Source organism: Octopus sinensis, linkage group LG18, assembly GCF_006345805.1.
Source record: "Octopus sinensis linkage group LG18, ASM634580v1, whole genome shotgun sequence".
NCBI lineage: Eukaryota > Metazoa > Mollusca > Cephalopoda > Octopoda > Octopodidae > Octopus > Octopus sinensis.
This window is the reverse complement of record NC_043014.1, coordinates 33159058-33177435: the sequence shown is the minus strand read 5'-3', so window position 1 is coordinate 33177435 and position 18378 is coordinate 33159058. Positions and strand designations below refer to the sequence as shown.

Sequence of the window (18378 nt, the reverse complement as noted above, 5' to 3'; positions counted from 1 at the left end):
AAAGTACATGTGTGTGTATGTGTGCATGCAAGATACTTTAAAATGAGAAATTTAAATCCATCAGGGCAGTAAATAGCATTGCGTTTCTGCATTAGAAATAAGGGGAGGGGCATGTTCAAGACCTCAGCCTAATATTATGTTATGCATGAAGAAATAAGGTATTTGATGACTGGTGAATGAAGCTAAGAAAATAGTTTAAAGAACAGAGGCACATAAGATAATAACCAATGATCAGAAGATCAGAAATTCAAACTGTTTTAGAGATATCTCATTTCAGAAAATCAGGCATAAATCCATTAAATTTTCTATCTACAAAAATTGTTCCTTGAAAATAAATTTATCTTTTACATGTTTCAGTCATTAGACTGCAGCCATGCTGGGGCACTGCACTGAAGAATTTTTAGAAGAATGAACTGACCCCAGTACTTATTCTATCAGTCTCTTTTGTCAAACCACTAAGTTATGGGGACATAAACACACTGACACCGGTTGTCAAGTGGTGGTGAAAGACAAACACAAAGATACACATACTATTTATATATATATATTATATACACACACACACACACACAATGGGCTTCTTTCAGTGTCCGTCTACCAAATCCACGCCAAGGCTTTGGCCAGCCCGAGGCTATAAAAGACACTTGCTCAAGGTGCCCTGCAGTGGGACTGAAACTGGAACTATGTGGTTGGGAAGCAAGCTTCTTACCACAGAGCTACACCCATGCCTATGACAATATTTATAAACATTATATAGCCATAATTTTTTTTTTTTTACAAAGGTCTCCTATGACTAAGAAGGAAGCTTGTTATCCTCAGATAAGGGATATAAAACAGTGTACTCCATTAAAAGCATTCAATGGTGGTGAGTGTATGTGGTGTTAACTCATGCAACAGTTTAAGTATATACTACTTCAAAATAGGCACAAACCATTTAATGAGCTTCCACATTTTTTTATCCACCTTCACTAACAAGGTTTGAAATAACTCAAAGTTATGGTAGAAGACACTTGGCCATTGTGCCATGCACCAGGCTTGAACACTTGACACAAGAGAACAAAGCAAACATTTTAACTACACAGTCATGCCTACATCTATAATGTGCCCCTAAATACAAATGATTACAGATTGCTAACACTGAAACATCAACCAACCTACTCAGTATCTTATAAGTCAATCCACATGCCAATAACAGTGACTTATTTGATCATGCTGAAGTGAAATTTTCCTTAAAAAATTTACCCCCCCCCAACTAGTACCCAGAAAAATTATAATTGTAGTATTGTGGTAACACAACTCACCTTAAGACATTTACACAATAAGAATTTTTGCCACTTACTATTTCTGGCAGTGGTACTCCAAGTTGTGTCCCTGATGGTGCCTGTACAGATAACAAGATACTCCCAGGAAAAACACTACAAACATCTTCATAACTTACATAGGCCATCTTGGTATCTGTAAAAGAACATTGAAGTAGAGTTTGCTTTAATATTTTATAATAATAAGCCTTTCTGCTATAGGCACAAGGCCTGAAACTTTGAGAGACGGGGTTAGTCAATTACATCAACCCCAGTGCATAACTGGTACTTATTTCATCAACCCTGAAAGGATGTAAGGCAAAGTCGACCTTGGCAGAATTTGAACTCAGAATGTCGCTAAGCATTTTGCCCAGTGTGCTAACAATTCTGCCAGCTCGCCACTTTAATAATAATGGTTTCAAACTTTATCACAAAGCCAGTAGTTTTAGTGAGTAGGGGTTAGTCAATTACATCAACCCTAGTGATCAACTGTTACTTTATTGATCCTGAGGGATGAAACACAAAGCTGACCTTGATGAAATTTGAACTCAGAATGTAAAGCCAGAAAAATTGTTGCTTAGCTATTTTGTCTTGCACAACAATTCTGCCAGTTCACTGCCTATAAAAGTTTCTGGCTGCCACAAACTCACATGATAGATGTCCTAACATTATATCAACAAAACCTGTCAAAAATAATGACTTCTAAAATAGGAATAAGGCCATGAATTTCTTGTGAAAAAAGATGAAGCCATTATAAATTTGACTCTAGTACAAGACTGGTATATTAACCATGGAAGGAAAGAAAATAAAGTCCATTTTGGCAGCAGAACAATGGTAAACAAAGTCAGCTTTGGCAAGGGTCGATAAATTAAGTACCAGTTGCGTACTGGAGTCAATATAATCGACTTAATCCCTTTGTCTGTCCTTGTTTGTCCCCTCTATGTTTAGCCCCTTGTGGGCAATAAAGAAATAAGTATTGTCCTGGTGCTATTTTCCTGGTTTTGTTTGGCAAGCTTTGGCTTCTGTTCTTGTTTTTAACCCTTTAGCATTTGAACCAGCCATAATCTGGCCAAATTATTCCACCTGTTTTATGTTCAAACTGGACAGATCTGGCCTCCCCCATTTACTCTATAATGTCATTCTAATAATAAACGACCACATTATCAAAATCCTGAAGTGACAAGATAATGCTTGATTAGTTCAAAACAATATGAATTAATAAGTGGCAGAATAATCTGAACACTAAAGGCTTAAACCCTTGTTTAGTTCCAGTCTACAACAAGATCACTAACAATGTCTTCCCACCTTTCAATGTTCATATAGAGAGGACATGTTGTCTCTATGTTCGCTTACTGGAGGTCAGTTACTTGTACAGCAAGTCTTTAAGATCCTCTTATCTAACATGTAGCATATGTGGCCCAACTACCAAAGGCATCATTATCAAAGTAAGATGAGAAGGCTTGGTGTTGGGGCATGAATCAAGCAAGACTTCATCGTTGGTGACTCAGTCAGTCCATTTGATAGTTCAAGGCTCAGCACAGGCTGAGTAAGTGGAAAGCATTGGGATGCTACAATTTGCCTGGAGTAGATGCTTCCAGTACCATAAAGCAGTTTTTCTCACATTCATTATAGGTAGGGAGGGGAGCTCTGAAAGGGGTCTCAGGGAGTAGCATCCCTACCTTCCTGAGCTAGTTTACCACCACATTCTTTAAAAATCGTGGTAGAGGCCTCAGTCTCGGGACCACTCAAGTCTAGATACTGAGGTTGGGGGTAAGCAAGGGCATGCTCCCTGAAGAAAATCCAGCTCTAAGAAAGCCTCATGATAGCAAAGGAGAATGGGCACCAGCCAGCCCAAAGTTTGGGGTGGGTTGCACCTACCTACCTCAGTTGCTATGGCATTGAGGTAGATCCAGCCATCCCTGTTAACAGGAACAAAACCTAGATTTAAAACACTGGATGATGATGATGATGATTACTATATTGTAGCTACTGTATAAACATACATATATACACAAATCACTGAGGGAATCTATGATTATTTGACCAAAACTGCTTCACAAAACACTTTACCATCTTGAAAAAAAAAAAAAAAAAAAAAAAAGAACATGTTGGATAAAGTAATCTTGAAAATACAAAAAAAATGGGATAGTCAAAACTGAAACACCTTTGACTGGATTTTCTTAATCAGGGCTGATTTGAGGCAATGCAGTAATCACCTCTGTCCTTCTCACACCTCATCACTATTATAAACACAATTTTTTCTGTGCCATGCCTACAGCCAATCAGCAACCATGGAGCTCCTTCTCTCTTATCACACATGCTATCACACATGTTATTGAGCTAGTCTCTCTGATTCCAGCTGGTAAAGCCATTGCATATCTTCTCTCTCTTTCTTAGCAGCTTCTTTCTTTTCGTTTCCCTGTTAACACCAAGTGCTCAAAATCCAATCCACAAACACCCACCACACAAAACAATAACATGTCCATCAGATTACCAAACAAAACAAAAACAAAAAAATGATATTTACTGTTGGATGCTTCTTCAGTGATATTTTTAATACTTTGTTGTATACAGCTCTTATGAGAGTCGAGGGCCTTCTCCTGCTGGTCCAACCTGGAAGTTTCGTTCTTTAAAATTGAAAGCCGATTGGATATTTCCTTGGAAGTGCAGCCTGGACCTGCTCCTCTGAGAAAGAGAGTATGTATTAAAACAGGACTAATATTAAGACTTCAATAGCACGACAACATTATAACACTTTTGCAGTTAAACTGGACACATCCAGCCCAAATCTCCTCCTCGCTTTATGTTAAAACTGGCCATGTACAGCTTTTCACATCTAATCTAGAGTGTCATTGTACACATCAATGAAATCTCAAAGCTATGAGATAATGTATGATTAATTCAAAACAATGTGAATAAATAAACATTACATATGATAGAATAATCTGAATGCTAAAGGGTTAAACATGTGAAGAAAGATATCTATTACTGCTCCTGGATGCAAATAATTTACTTCACTCCACCTCCAGTACCTATTGCCTAGTTAGGTAAATGGAGGTGAAACAGAGAGGCCCAAAAGGATAATGAAAATGCTTATAATGAGAAATGGAATTCTAAAAGTGTAAGTTTTAAATCTCTCTATATATAAAGCTGAAGTTGTCTGTGTATGGCAGGTTTGGTAGCCCCCAATTAACATTATCTCCTCCGAGACCCTAGGCGCAAGTTGACCAAAATTGAGAGCATGATAGAAGAAGGCTTGCTCTTTATTACGTAGAAGAAAAAATTCAAATTGGACCATGTTAACACCAAAAATTATTTACATCAAAAAGGTGCTTTTTTCTATGAAAATCTCTATTTTTACGATTTTTTTTACTGCTGTGTCACCATTTTTCGGTGTATTTCAACCAGAAAAATGTTCACTTAAAGAGAATAAGAAGCTACATAATGCAAAATTTTTACTTTTCAAAGATTCCAATTCTAAAGGGTCGAAAAGAAAACAAGCCCGAGCATCGCTTGGCTATACTGCTAGTTTGATTAAAATTCCTTTAAGTGGTGTCCCAGCTTGGCTGCAGTCTAATGACTGAAACAAGCGAAAGATAAAAAGATGATGATCTCAACCCAAAAACTTGTCTTAAAATAAGCTCCAACATCTCTAAACCATTGCCATTGCTTCATCATTTTTACATTCACTTTTCCTTGCTTGTATGGGTTAGACAGAATTCCTTGAGGCAGATTTTCTAAAACTGCATGCCCTTAATGCCACCAACCTTCACTTTTTTTTTCCAAGCATGGTAATATTCTGCTATGGCCAGATGTGTTTCACAGAAGACTGATTTACACCTGTCATATAATGTCAAGACCCAGGTACATATAGACAAACACACAACATATATATATATATATATAGACATGTTTAATCACACTTAATGATTGAATTTTTCCTTTATGGTATCACACTGCACCTAGCTGCTTAGATTAATTATATATATATATATATATATATCATCATTTAACGTCTGCTTTCCATGCTAGCATGGGTTGGGCGATTTTGACTGAGGGCTGGCGAACCAGATGGCTGCACCAGGCCCCAATCTTGATCTAGCAGAGTTTCTACAGCTGGATGCCCTTCCTAATGCCAACCACTCCGAGAGTGTAGTGGGTATTTTTTATGTGCCTTTAAAAGTAATAAAATTTAGCAATAGTGTGTGTGTATATATATATATATATATAGGCAATTATGCAGATAGACAAATTAGACCAGTGTTTCTCAACCTTTTTACCCTTGCGTAACCCTTAAAATGTCTCACAGAACCCCAGCACAAAAAAAAATGATATACCATATCTTTCTCATATTTTTTCAACATAGTTCACATAGTAAATATCATATATATAATATATATATATATATATATATAGGGTGTCCATAAATTACTGACATCACTAAATATATCCCCAATGGTTGTCATATTTTTTTGATAATAGGTTAGACAAGATGATGTCTATATTACAATAACCAACAATATGTTGTACATGTATAGTAATATTACGATCATGAAATTAGCATTAGCTTATCTCACGCTTTCTCGCGGAGCCCCTAGGAACCTTTTGCAGAACCCTGGTTGAGAAACACTGAATTACACACACTAAATATATTAAATTCATCAAATACAAAATATGTATATATGCAAAACAAGAGAAAGCAAAGGGTAGAAACTTTCAGGTGTATTAATATAGAGATATTTATATTAATAGGTCTGACTTACACTGAGTACAAATGACACAAAAAATTTATATACATACATACATACATACACACACACATACAAAGGGTTTCTTTCAGTTTCTGTCCACCAAATCCACTCACAAGGCTTTGGTTGGCCCAGGGCATGAGTAGAAGACACCCAAGGAACTGAATGAGCTAGAATGTTTATGGAGCAAGGTTCTTAACTGCACGGCTACACCTGCATCTACCATACTTATTTAAAATCAAAAAAAAAAAATTACTTCCACTGGATACTGTTTTTTGATTTCTTTTCTATTAACCCGATTCCTTCTAAAACATTTGTGATGTCGTATATCCGTCGTTTCTGTCGTACAGCCAATGTGTCTGCAGCCTGTAACAGAAATTAAGAGAGAAGGGTTAAAAAAATCTTTAGCAACATTCAGGGTCTTACCTCCCATCTCACCTTCTCCATCACCACGAATCTTACCACAATCACATGAAGGTGCTTCTACATGGTTAAAATAGCAGCCATATCTCTCTCAAATCACATCCTCACTGTCTAAGGAAATAATACGTTGGATAATGAGATTATGGCTGGAATGCATTTCAGAGATCTATTGACTTCGGGGGTTAAACAACAACAGTGTTAAATACTTCATATCTAGCAATATGGAGGTCTATGTTGTTGCTTAACCTGCTAGAAATCAGTCAAATCTCCCTCAAATTATACCCTACCCTCATTAGACACATGAAATCTTAAAAAAAAAAAACTAAAAAAAAAATGGCCATGGCTAAAACAACATTGATCAAAAGGATTTTTTAAACATCAAATGGTTATTAACATGAAATTTTATTGGAAAGTTTTAATTTACATCAAACCCTTTAGCATTTAAACCAGCCATATCTGGCCAAAATATTCTGTTTTATGTTCAAACTGGCCAGATTTGGCCTCTTACACCAACTCTACAATATCATTCTAAAAATTAACAGTTACCTCATCAAAATCTGAAAGCTACTAGATAATGTATGATTAATTCAAAACAATGTGAATAAATAAACATTACATATGATAGAATAATCTGAATGCTAAAGGGTTAAACATGTGAAGAGGGATATCTATTGCTGCTCCTGGGTGCAAATAATTTACTTCACTCCACCTCCAGTACCTATTGCCTAGTTAGGTAAATGGAGGTGAAACAGAGAGGCCCAAAAGGACAAAGAAAATGATTATAATGAGAAATGGAATTCTAAATGTGTAAGTTTTAAATTTGATTAAAAGTTTTTCAAGGTGGTGCCCCAGCATGGCTGCAGTCTAATGACTGAAACAAGCAAAAGATAAAAAGATGATGATCTCAACCCAAAACTTGTCTTAAAATAAGCTCCGTCATCTCTAAACCATTACCAATTACCATAGTTATTGCTTCATCATTTTTACATTCACTTTTCCATGCTTATATGGGTTAGAAAGAATTCCTTGAGGAATCTGGCCTCTCACACCAACCCTACAATATCATTCTAAAAATTAACAGTTACCTCATCAAAATCTGAAAGCTATGAGATAAAGCATGATTAATTCATGCTAGGCAGGTTGGCATCAAAATGGTTAATGAAAGAGACCTTACTTATTGATGTAAGAGAAGCTGACTAATTTCCTCTCCAACAACAATTTTGCTCTCTCACATGACCCCTTGCTACAACATTTCACTCTGGGCCTCATAGAGGCAATGGCCAAGTCCATTTGGCATTATGCTGTGCTTGAGAAGACCCTTCAAGCCAAGTAAAACTGGTGTCACACAAATGGTACATGTGCTGGTGGCACATAAAAGCACCCATTACACTCTCAGAGCGGTTAGCATTAGGAAGAGCATCCAGCCATAAAAACCATGCCAAAACAGACTGGAGTCTGGTGTAGCCTTCCAGCTTGCCAGCCGCCAGTCCTGGTCAAAACATTCAATCCATGCCAGCATGGACAACGGATGTTAAATGATGACGGGCTTCTTTCAGTTTCTGTTAACCAAATCCACTCACAAGGCCTCGGTCAGCCTGAGGTCATAGGAGACACTTGCCCAAAGTGCCATGCAATGGAACTGAATCCAGAACCATGCGGTTTGGAACACATACACACAGCTCCAGTTCTATGATTAGAAAGCTTCAATAAAGGATCGCAAGATTCATCAAGCCAAGTCAACTGACAAGTGACCTAGGATTAGACCACAAGTGGGAAGGTCCCAGGACAATATCCATAGTCTCACTAGATAATGGCTGGGAATCCAGAAAAAAATTTTTGCGACAGTTGTTTCTGATAGGATGCTATGGAAAAGTTGCCTGAGAATTCTAACCCATAACCCTCACAGGAATAGTGGACAGTGAAAATGGTGGATGGCGAGAGAGGGAGAGAGAGTGAGAGAAAGGGAGAGATTAGTAACAAATGTATCATCATTTAGTGTTCATCTTCCATGCTGGCATGGGTTAGACAGTTTGACTGGAACTGATTAGCCAGAAAGTTGCTCCAGGCTCCAGTCTGTTTTGGTTTGGTTTTTATGGTTGGACTAACAATGCATTTGGTGTTGCCTGGATGTTATGACCTACAGCCACATTGTATTATTTGTTCCTTTCTTATGGGCAGAATCAGCACAGCTGAAATATAGTGAACCGGATTTCTGGTGTAATGGAAGTTATTGTTTGTTTAAAAGTGAAGTGGGGGAAGGTACAATTTGCATGGGTTTGCATAAAAGTGCTTCCTGTTCTTAAGAAGGATCACAAACTATGTATTGTTTCATCATATAAAAGGGGGGTTAATACGATTTTGCTCAGAAATCACCTTTTTATAATTTTAATTTACCCCCATCCCCACCACAATTTCTTAATACTCTTTTACTTGTTTCAGTCATTTGACTGTGGCCATGCTGGAGCACTGCCTTTAGTCGAGAAAATTGACCCCAGGACTTATTCTTTGTAAGCGTAGTACTTATTCTATTGGTCTCTTTTGCTGAACGGGTACGTAAACATACATATATATATATATAATATATATATATATATATATATATATATATATATATATATATATATAAGAAAATTCTAAAGAAGTTAGGAGTGGCTGTGTGGTAAGTAGATGAACCACATGGTTCCAGGTTCAGTCCCACTGCGTGGCACCTTGGGCAAGTGTCTTCTACTATAGCCTCAGGCTGACCAAAGCCTTGTGAATGGATTTGGTAGACGGAAACTGAAAGAAGCCTGTTGTATATATGTGTGTGTGTGTGTGTATGTATATATATATATATATATATATATATATACATACATACACACACACACATATATACAACAGGCTTCTTTCAGTTTCCGTCTACCAAATCCATTCACAAGGCTTTGGTCAGCCTGAGGCTATAGTAGATGACACTTGCCCAAGGTGCCACGCAGTGGGACTGAACCTGGAACCATGTGGTTCATCTACTTACCACACAGCCACTCCTAACTTCTTTAGAATTTTTTTTTTTTTTATCCTCTTAGGAAAATACAGAAATTACAAATCTGGAAATATTTTTTTTAAAGTTTAATTTTTCTTAAAGAAACACTCAATGCCCCTTCCCCCACCTTGCCCACCCATCACCTACCCGCTTTCAAAAAGCTAAAACCTCCCAATGTTTCACTTTCACCTGATGTTTCACACATGTGTAGAATTGTACTGAAATAGCAGACATAAAAAATATTAGGGCACCACCAGAAAACCCGACATGCTAGAAACAACAGGTAAATGACATTATTTCTGAAGAAACTTACCCACTTTCCAAAAAGCTTAAAGTGAAACATTGGAAGTTTGTAGCTTTTTGAAAGTGCTGAGGTGATGGGTGGATGTTTGGGAAGGAGATTTTAGTGTTTCATTAAGAAAAAAAGGAAGAAGAAAATTGTTTAAGATTTGTACTCTGTTTTTTTTCTGTATGGATTACCAAGAAAATAATTTGGAAAAAAGTTTTTAAAAAATGAAGAAATTGGAGTGAGGAAGGTGAGAAAATATTGAGAACATGTTTTTTGGGTGAAATCCTAATCTCCTGTGTCAAAATCATAAGAATCGGAAGAAATTTAGGGAGAAAAAAGGGGTGGGTGGGTGGGGGTGCAAATGTCACCTTGGACATGCTAGAAACAACAGGTAATGGACAGAATTTCTGAGAAAACTCCTTTTAAGTTTAAAATCAAAGATCAAGTTTTTAAATACACTCATCACAAACACAAATTACAGAATAGAAAAAGGTAATTTCAATTGGATTTCAGCTGTAATTTTGCATGTGCATACAGCAAGAAATAACATAATTCGTGCAGAAGTTTTACCTAGGGTGTATGTATGCATGCACGTGTGTGCCAAAGGAAGTTATTTTAAGGCATTCTTTCATTTGAAGCAGCAAAGTTGTCAACTTGATCATATGGTTGATCATATGATTGTTAATTTTTTTTTTATTTCCTTATGCACTGAAGAGAGCAGAAATTGAAATAGGAGAAAGTGAAAAGGTGACTTTGCTTTGAAATGAATGCAGAAAGTGAAATATGTATGTACGTGTATATGAAATGGACATGTGCGTGTGTGTATTTGTGCATGAGAGAGAGAGAGAGAAGGTGTGTTATGTACATTTTTGCATGTATGTGTAAGTGGCACTTACTCGCTTTCTCTCTCTCTCACACACGCATTATCTTTCATATACACATACATAAATACATATGCATACATCTTTTTTGTATGTATGTGTGCGTGTGCATGTGAGAGAGAGAGTGACTGTATTTCCTCATAACATATAGAGAAATAGATGTCTTTTAATGAAAGTTTTTGGCTGGAGCTTATTTTAATACAATATTTATGTGTACATTTTCATAAATGTTGGCCTGAGTAGAATTCTACACATGTGTGAAACATCAGACAAAAGTGAAACGTTTGAAGCAAATTGAAATATTACCCAAAGATGACCTCAAAATTGCTTGACCTGACCTCATTTCCAAAGTTATTTTAGTAATGAAAAAGAGTTGTGCTAAAAACAGTTTATTTGGTAGATAGATAAGCAGCTTTCTTTATTTTAGTACATGTGACTAATTCGGAGAAACATTACTTTCATTATTCACACACTGTCACTCTTGTAATGCAACATTATAATTTTGGTTCAAATTGAATAACAAACTATTTTCACTCCCTAATAAAACCTGGTTGTTGTAGAGCAATGTATTTCAAGTAACTATAGCTGGTTATGGAGATAATGTAGAAAATATGTAAATGAAAAAATTTATTTGGTAGTTGAAAGATTACTGAATCTTTTGATACCCTATATGTCAAAATCGGCAACTTAGTTTTCGAATGCATAAGGAACATACGTACACACACACATACTCTTTTTTATATATCATCATCATCATTTAACGTCCATTTTCCATGCTGGCATGGGTTGGTCGATTTGACTGGGGATCCAGAAGGCTGCACCAGGCTCCAATCTGATCTGGAAATGTTTCTACAGCTGGATGCTCTTCTTAATGCCAACCACTCCGAGAGTGTAGTGGGTGCTTTTTACATGCCACCGGCATGAGGGCCAGTCAGGTGGTACTAGCATTGGTCACGCTCGAATGCTGCTTTTTACGTGCCATCGACACAGGACCAGTCAGCTGGAAATGGAATCGATCACGCTTGAATGGAGCTTTCTACGTGCCACCAGCAGAGGGCCAATCAGGTGGTACTGTCATTAGCCATAACAAAGACTTCACTTGCATCAAGTGTAGTTTATTGCCCAATGATTGCACTGGCATAGGCCACAGTTAGGGTCTTACTTGGCTTGCTGGGTCTTCTCGAGCACAGCATATCTCCAAAGGTCTCAGTCACTTGTCATCGCCTTGGTGAGGCCCAATGTTTGAAGGTCGTGCTTCACCACCTCATATCAGGTCTTCTTGGGTCTACCTCTTCCACAGGTTCCCTCTACTGCTAGGGTGTGACACTTTTACACCCAGCTGTACTCATCCATATGCAAAACATGACTATACAGTGCAGTTGTCTCTCTTGCACACCACATCTGATGCTTCTTATGTCCAACTTTTCTCTCGGGGTACTTACACTGTCGTGTATGCAGACATTATGCATCCAGCGGATCATACAAGCTTCATTCCTTGCAAGCTTACACATGTCCTCAGCAGTCACGGCCCATGTTTCACTGCCATGTAGCATGGCTGTTCACACACATGCATCATACAGTTTACCTTTTATTCTGAGCTAGAGGCCCTTTGTCACCAGCAGAGTTAGGAGCTCTCTGAACTTTGCCCAGCTTATTCTTATTCTAGCAGCTACACTCTCAGAGAAACTGCCCCCGCTACTGACTTGGTCATCCTAGGTAATGGAAGCTATCAACAACTTGTAGTTTTTCCCCCTGGAATGTGACGGGGGATGTTTTTTGCACATTTTCAGTATTCATGGCCCCTGAGCATTTGCCACACACAAAATCTATCTTGCCAGTCAGCCTTCCTTTGATATTGCTGCACCGAGTACATCTTATGGAGTTTCTACCTATACCTCTTCCACAGATCACACCCTATGGGCACACAAAAAAGAAGTACTGAACAATGTAGTCATCTCAAAAACTAAAATATAAAAAAATATGGCCATGGCTGGGACACCTCTTATAAGTCAATGTGATTTTAGAGTTGGACGAGAGGAAACGCTACTAGGTTACATGGACATAAACAAACCAATACTGGTTGTCAAGAGAGGTGACAAACAATTGCACACACACACACACACACTATACTGTCTACCAAATTCATTCACAAGGTGTTGGTTGGCTCAGGGCTACAGTAAAAGACACTTGCCCAAGATGTGTACACTAAGTGGAACTGAACCTGAAACTAAAAGCTTACAAAGCAAGCTTCTTAACCATGCAGTCATGTTTGCGTCTATGACGTTATAAAAAGTTCACTAAGTGGAATAAATTAACCAGGAGTTGTGTCAATTTGCTGTACTTGAGATGAGGCATCAAGCTAAGAGATCAGTACTTCTTTATGCAGTGAAGAAACGTGCCAATCTCTGTAGGGAACCTCAGGAAGAGGTAGAGAGGTATGTACGTTTTAAAACATACATGGTATTAAGGCAATATCAGTAGTAATTATTTAGAGCTCATGTTCTGTAATTATTGATAATTTCTCAAATGTTGCCTAATGCAAATAACTAAAATATCTTCCTCATGTGTTATCAATTATAATCTCTTTTCTATGTCATGGCATTAATGGAGATGAGTGAACCCCAACAGAGATAAACAATTATGAAACACACAACTGTTCCCTCCCTCTCTACTATAGAACTACCCCCCCACTCCCTCAAAACAAAGGGAGCTGGGTACAGGATGAAACAGAAGTGTACTCCCTCTTTCTCTCTCACACCTACTCCCTGACCTATTTGCATCTACCTCAAGAAGGTCATTGAACTTAACCAACCTTTTCTGCAAAGGCCATGTACCTTCCAACTTCAAGAAAGAAAACAAAAAAGAAAAAAAAAAAAAAAAACAGTTACTTTCTGAAGAAAATATTAATATTTAATAATTATAATAAATAGATAACTTATTTCTTTATTGCCCACAGGGGGGATAAACAGAGAGGAAAAACAAGGACAAATAAAAGGATTAAGTCAATTACATCGACCCCCAGCGCGTAACTGGTACTTATTTAATCGACCCCAAAAGGATGAAAGGCAAAGTCGACCTCAACGGAATTTGAACTCAGAACGTAGCGGCAGATGAAATACCTATTTCTTTACTACCCACAAGGGGCTAAACACAGAGAGGACAAACAAGGACAGACAAACGGATTAAGTCGATTACATCGACCCCAGTGCGTAACTGGTACTTATTTAATCGACCCTGAAAGGATGAAAGGCAAAGTTGACCTCGGCGGAATTTGAACTCAGAACCTAACGGCAGACGAAATACCACTAAGCATTTCGTCCGGCGTACTAACGATTCTGGCAGCTCACTGCCCTATCATAATAAATAGATAACTATGAAGATTTAACCATTCAGCCCAAATATTCTGTTTTATGCTAGAGCTGACCAAATCCAACCTCTCAAACCTACCCTACAGTGTCATTCTAAAAATAAACAATCACATCACTGAAATCTTGAAGCTATAATGCACAATTAATTCAAAACAATGTAAATTAAGCATTACATTTGACAAAGAAATCCAAATGCTTCAGGGTTAAATACTTATAATTACTGAAATAATAGGTGAGCAGTTGTTCAGTATTCTTCCAACACCCACACTTTTCACTCCAATCACGATATCTCAAAGTATGTTATATAGTACCCTTCCTCCTCTTACAATCTCAAACAAATCTTCCTCCTCCTCCTCATCCCTCACCTACTTATCATATTTCAATTAATCACTTCCTTAACAGAGGGAGAGAGAGAGAGAGAGAGAGAGAGAGAGATGATGGCATGAAATGCAATCTCTTTCAAAGTCTTCAGTTCTGCACCTATCAGCATCATCTCGATACCAGGTAAAGGGACAAGTGGCATGCTGGCAGTGGTGGTGATGGTGTGGTGATAGTAGTGGTTGTAATAGCATAGCGAGGAGGGGGTAGAGAGAGAGAGAAAAAAGGATAATTTCCTGAAGTGAAAGAGTTCTTTTGACACCACCCTCACCTCACCATTTTTCATTCACTACTACTACTACTACTACTACTACTACTACTACCATCACAACCCAACTATCAAATTCCCTATCACCACCACCACCACCACCACCACTATCAGGAAGTCGGTTATCAGTTTACTTTGCAATAGAAATTCAACTCCCTTTCCCTCCATAATTTCAAAAGTGCATTGACATGTAGTTTAAATATGTTGTGTGTGTACACACAGTTGTTATCGATATTATCATGAATATCAGAAACACTCAGTAGAACATGATATTGTAGGGTAGGTGTGAGAAGCAGGATCTGACCGGTTTGAACCTAAAACAGATTATCTTATTTCTTTACTGCCCACAAAGAGCTACACACAGAGGGGACAAACAAGGACAGACAAACGGATTAAGTTGATTATATCGACCCCAGTGTGTAACTGGTACTTATTTAATTGATCCCAAAAGGATGAAAGGCAAAGTCAACCTCAGTGAGATTTGAACTCAGAGCATCGCGGCAGACAAAATATCTATTTCTTTACTGCCCACAAGAGGCTACACACAGAAGGGACAAACAAGGACAGACAAATGGACTGAGTCCATTATATCGACCCCAGTGCGTAACTGGTACTTATTTAATCGACCCTGAAAGGATGAAAGGCAAAGTCGACCTCAGCGGAATTTGAACTCTGAACGTAGTGGCAGACGAAATGTCGTGAAGCATTTCGCTCAGCATGCTAACGTTTCTGCCAACTTGCTGCCTAAAACCTAAAACAGAATATTTTGGCCAGATATGGCCAATTTAAATGCTAAGGGATTAAGTTGTACCATCTATATGATGAACTCAGCTTACGTCAGAAATCAACATTAGAGGGGGACTGGCAGAATCATTAAAACAGCACAAGGCACAAAGTTTAGTGGTTAAGATATTCGGCTCTTGGTTGTAAGGTCACGAGTTCAATTCCTAGTGGCACTATGTGTCCTTGAGCAAGGCACTTTATTTCATGTTGTTCCAGCATTCAGCTGGCAAAAAGGAGTTGTACATGTAATCGAAAGGGTTAGCCATGTCACATTCTGTGTCATGCTGAATCTCTTTGAGAACTATCTTATGGGTACGCATGTCTATGGAGTGCTCAGCCACTTGCAAGTTTAATTTTATGAGCAGAATGTTCCAGTGATCGGATCAGTTGGCACCCTCATTGTCTTAAAAACAGCAGACAAAATGCCTTGCAGAATTTTTTAAAGGTGGCGAGCAGGCAGAAACATTAGCACGCTGGGCGAAATGCTTAGCGGTATTTCGTCTGCCATTAAGTTCTGAGTCCAAATTCCGTCAAGGTCGACTTTGCCTCTCATCCTTTCAGGCTCGATAAATTAAGTACCAGTTATGCACTGGGGTTGATGTAATCGACTTAATGTCTTTGTTTGTCCTCTCTATGTTTAGCCCCTTGTGGGCAATAAAGAAATAAGAATTTTCTATGGTTCTTTACATTCCAATTTCAAATACTGCTAGCTTAACTTTTGCTTTTTATCCTTTACAGGGCAAATGAAATACTGGGATTGATTTAATAATTAAGCAGACATCATCATCATCCAGTGTTTTAAATCTGGGCTTTTTCCCAGTTAATGGGGGTGGCTGGATCTACCTCAATACCATAGCAACCGAGGTAGGTAGGTGCAGCCAACCCCAACCTCTGGGCTGGCTGGTGCCCATTCTCCTTTGCTATCATGAGGCTTTTTTGGAGTTGAATTTTCTACAGAGAGCATGCCCTTGCTTACCCCCAACCTCAGACATGAGTGGTCCCAAGACCAAGGCCTCTACAATGATTTTTAAGAAGTGTAGTGGAAAACTAGCTCAGAAAGGCAGGGACTCTGCTCCCTGAGACCTCTTTCAGAGCCTAATGGCTGTGTGATTATGAAGCTCACTTTGCTACCAATTACACTGCAAGACATGTTGAGCAAGTATCTCCCTGGACCAAACAATGCCTTGTGAGTAAACCTGGTAGATGAAAGCTATATGGAAGCTCTTCATGATTTTCTGTCATCTTGCTACTAAGCAGTTCAACAAAAGAGACTGACAGTTTAAGACCTAGACTTAAAAAAACAAAAGAACGGGGGGGGGGGATGTACTGGAGTCAATTGTCTGACTAAACTGTTCAAAGTGGTGCCCCAGCAAGCGTGACCACAGCTCAATGATTTGTGCCAAAATCAGAAAGAATTTATCATTATAAGACAGCACAGTGATGGAAATGATAGATCAACATGACAAATGCCCTTACAATGCATCACTGTTTTGAGTTCAAATCCTGCTGAAGTCAGCTTTGCCCTTTAACTTTTTCCAAAAACATTTTTTTTTTAGAAGGAATAAAAACAATGTCCAAAATCCTTTCAAAGATATCTATGACCGATGGAAAGAAATTGGCTTTCTCTCCACTCAAAACTTGTGCCAAAAATTACAAAGAATTATCATCATCATCATGGCAGAATGGATAGATTGATACCTTGCAAATAATAGTCATATCTTTTATTTGTTTCAGTCATTTGACTGTGGCCATGCTGGAGCACTACTTTATTTTATCAACCCTGAAAGGATACTTGGCATCCATTCAGGGCTGATATAAAGTACCAGTTTAGTGCTAGGGTAGATAGTATCAACAAACCCCATATCTCAAATTTACTAGTCAAGTAGCAAAATCAGAAAATTATATTATCACAATACATTTTGTTGCAGATGACTATGCAATATATATTATATATTTCTTTTACTTGTTTCAGTCATTTGACTGCGGCCATGCTGGAGCACCGCCTTTTAGTTGAACTAATCGACCCCAGGACTTATTCTTTATAAGCCTAGTACTTATTCTATCGGTTTCTTTTGCCGAACCGCTAAGTTATGGGGACGTAAATACACCAGCATTGGTTGTCAAGCGATGGTGGAGGGACAAACACAGACATATACATATATATATATATATATAGTTAATCCAAATAAGAAAGCACAAAAAACACAACAACACGAGGACGTGGAACAAATATAGTATTATTGGACGCTCAGGAAAGAAGGAAGGATTAATGTTTTGAGCGGAGCTCTTCGTCGGAAACATAGAAGGAAAGATCCAGAGAAGCGAAGACAGAGGAAAAAAATTCGCCAACGGTACACACGCGCGCGGTCACATTTTATTTATATATACACACACACACACACACACACAACGGGGTTCTTTCAGTTTCCATCTACCAAATTCACTCAAGGCTTTGGTTGGCCTGAGGCTACAGTAGAAGACACTTGCCCAAGGTGCCACGCAGTGGGACTGAACCCAGAACCACGTGTTTGGTAAGCAAGCTACTTACCACAAAACCACAAAATCCTTATTCTATGCTGGCATGGGTTGGACGTTGAGTGTCTTGAGATATATATATATATATATATATATAAAAATAATAAATATATAATATCAATAATAATAAAGGGTAAAATTAATTAATTAATTTTTTTGCTGAACCCTAATTACAATTATACTCATAATTATAAGAATTTATATATATATATATATATAGTTTCACTACAGCGTTTATGTAGCTTCAGTTGAGATTTAGTTATAGTGATAATACTTATAAATTAAGTTATAAATGACAGGTTTATCACTAAAGATTCTTACGCAAGAAATAAAATATATTTATTATCTATCCCAGTAGAAACCATATAAAAAGATAATACACATT

The 18378-nt window shown here is 37.9% G+C and overlaps 1 protein-coding gene across 1 annotated transcript in view; it reads right to left on the bottom strand.

Annotated features, from left to right (window-relative positions):
• LOC115221450 (transcription factor E2F5-like) overlaps positions 1-18378 on the bottom strand; it is a 39482-nt gene that overhangs the window by 10590 nt on the left and 10514 nt on the right. The window contains exons 2-4 of the mRNA XM_029791635.2: positions 6303-6412; positions 3826-3983; positions 1340-1455 (exon numbers count right to left, since the gene is read on the bottom strand). Of these exons, the coding sequence (XP_029647495.1) occupies positions 1340-1455; positions 3826-3983; positions 6303-6412 (384 nt within the window). The remainder of the gene's footprint in view (positions 1-1339; positions 1456-3825; positions 3984-6302; positions 6413-18378) is intronic.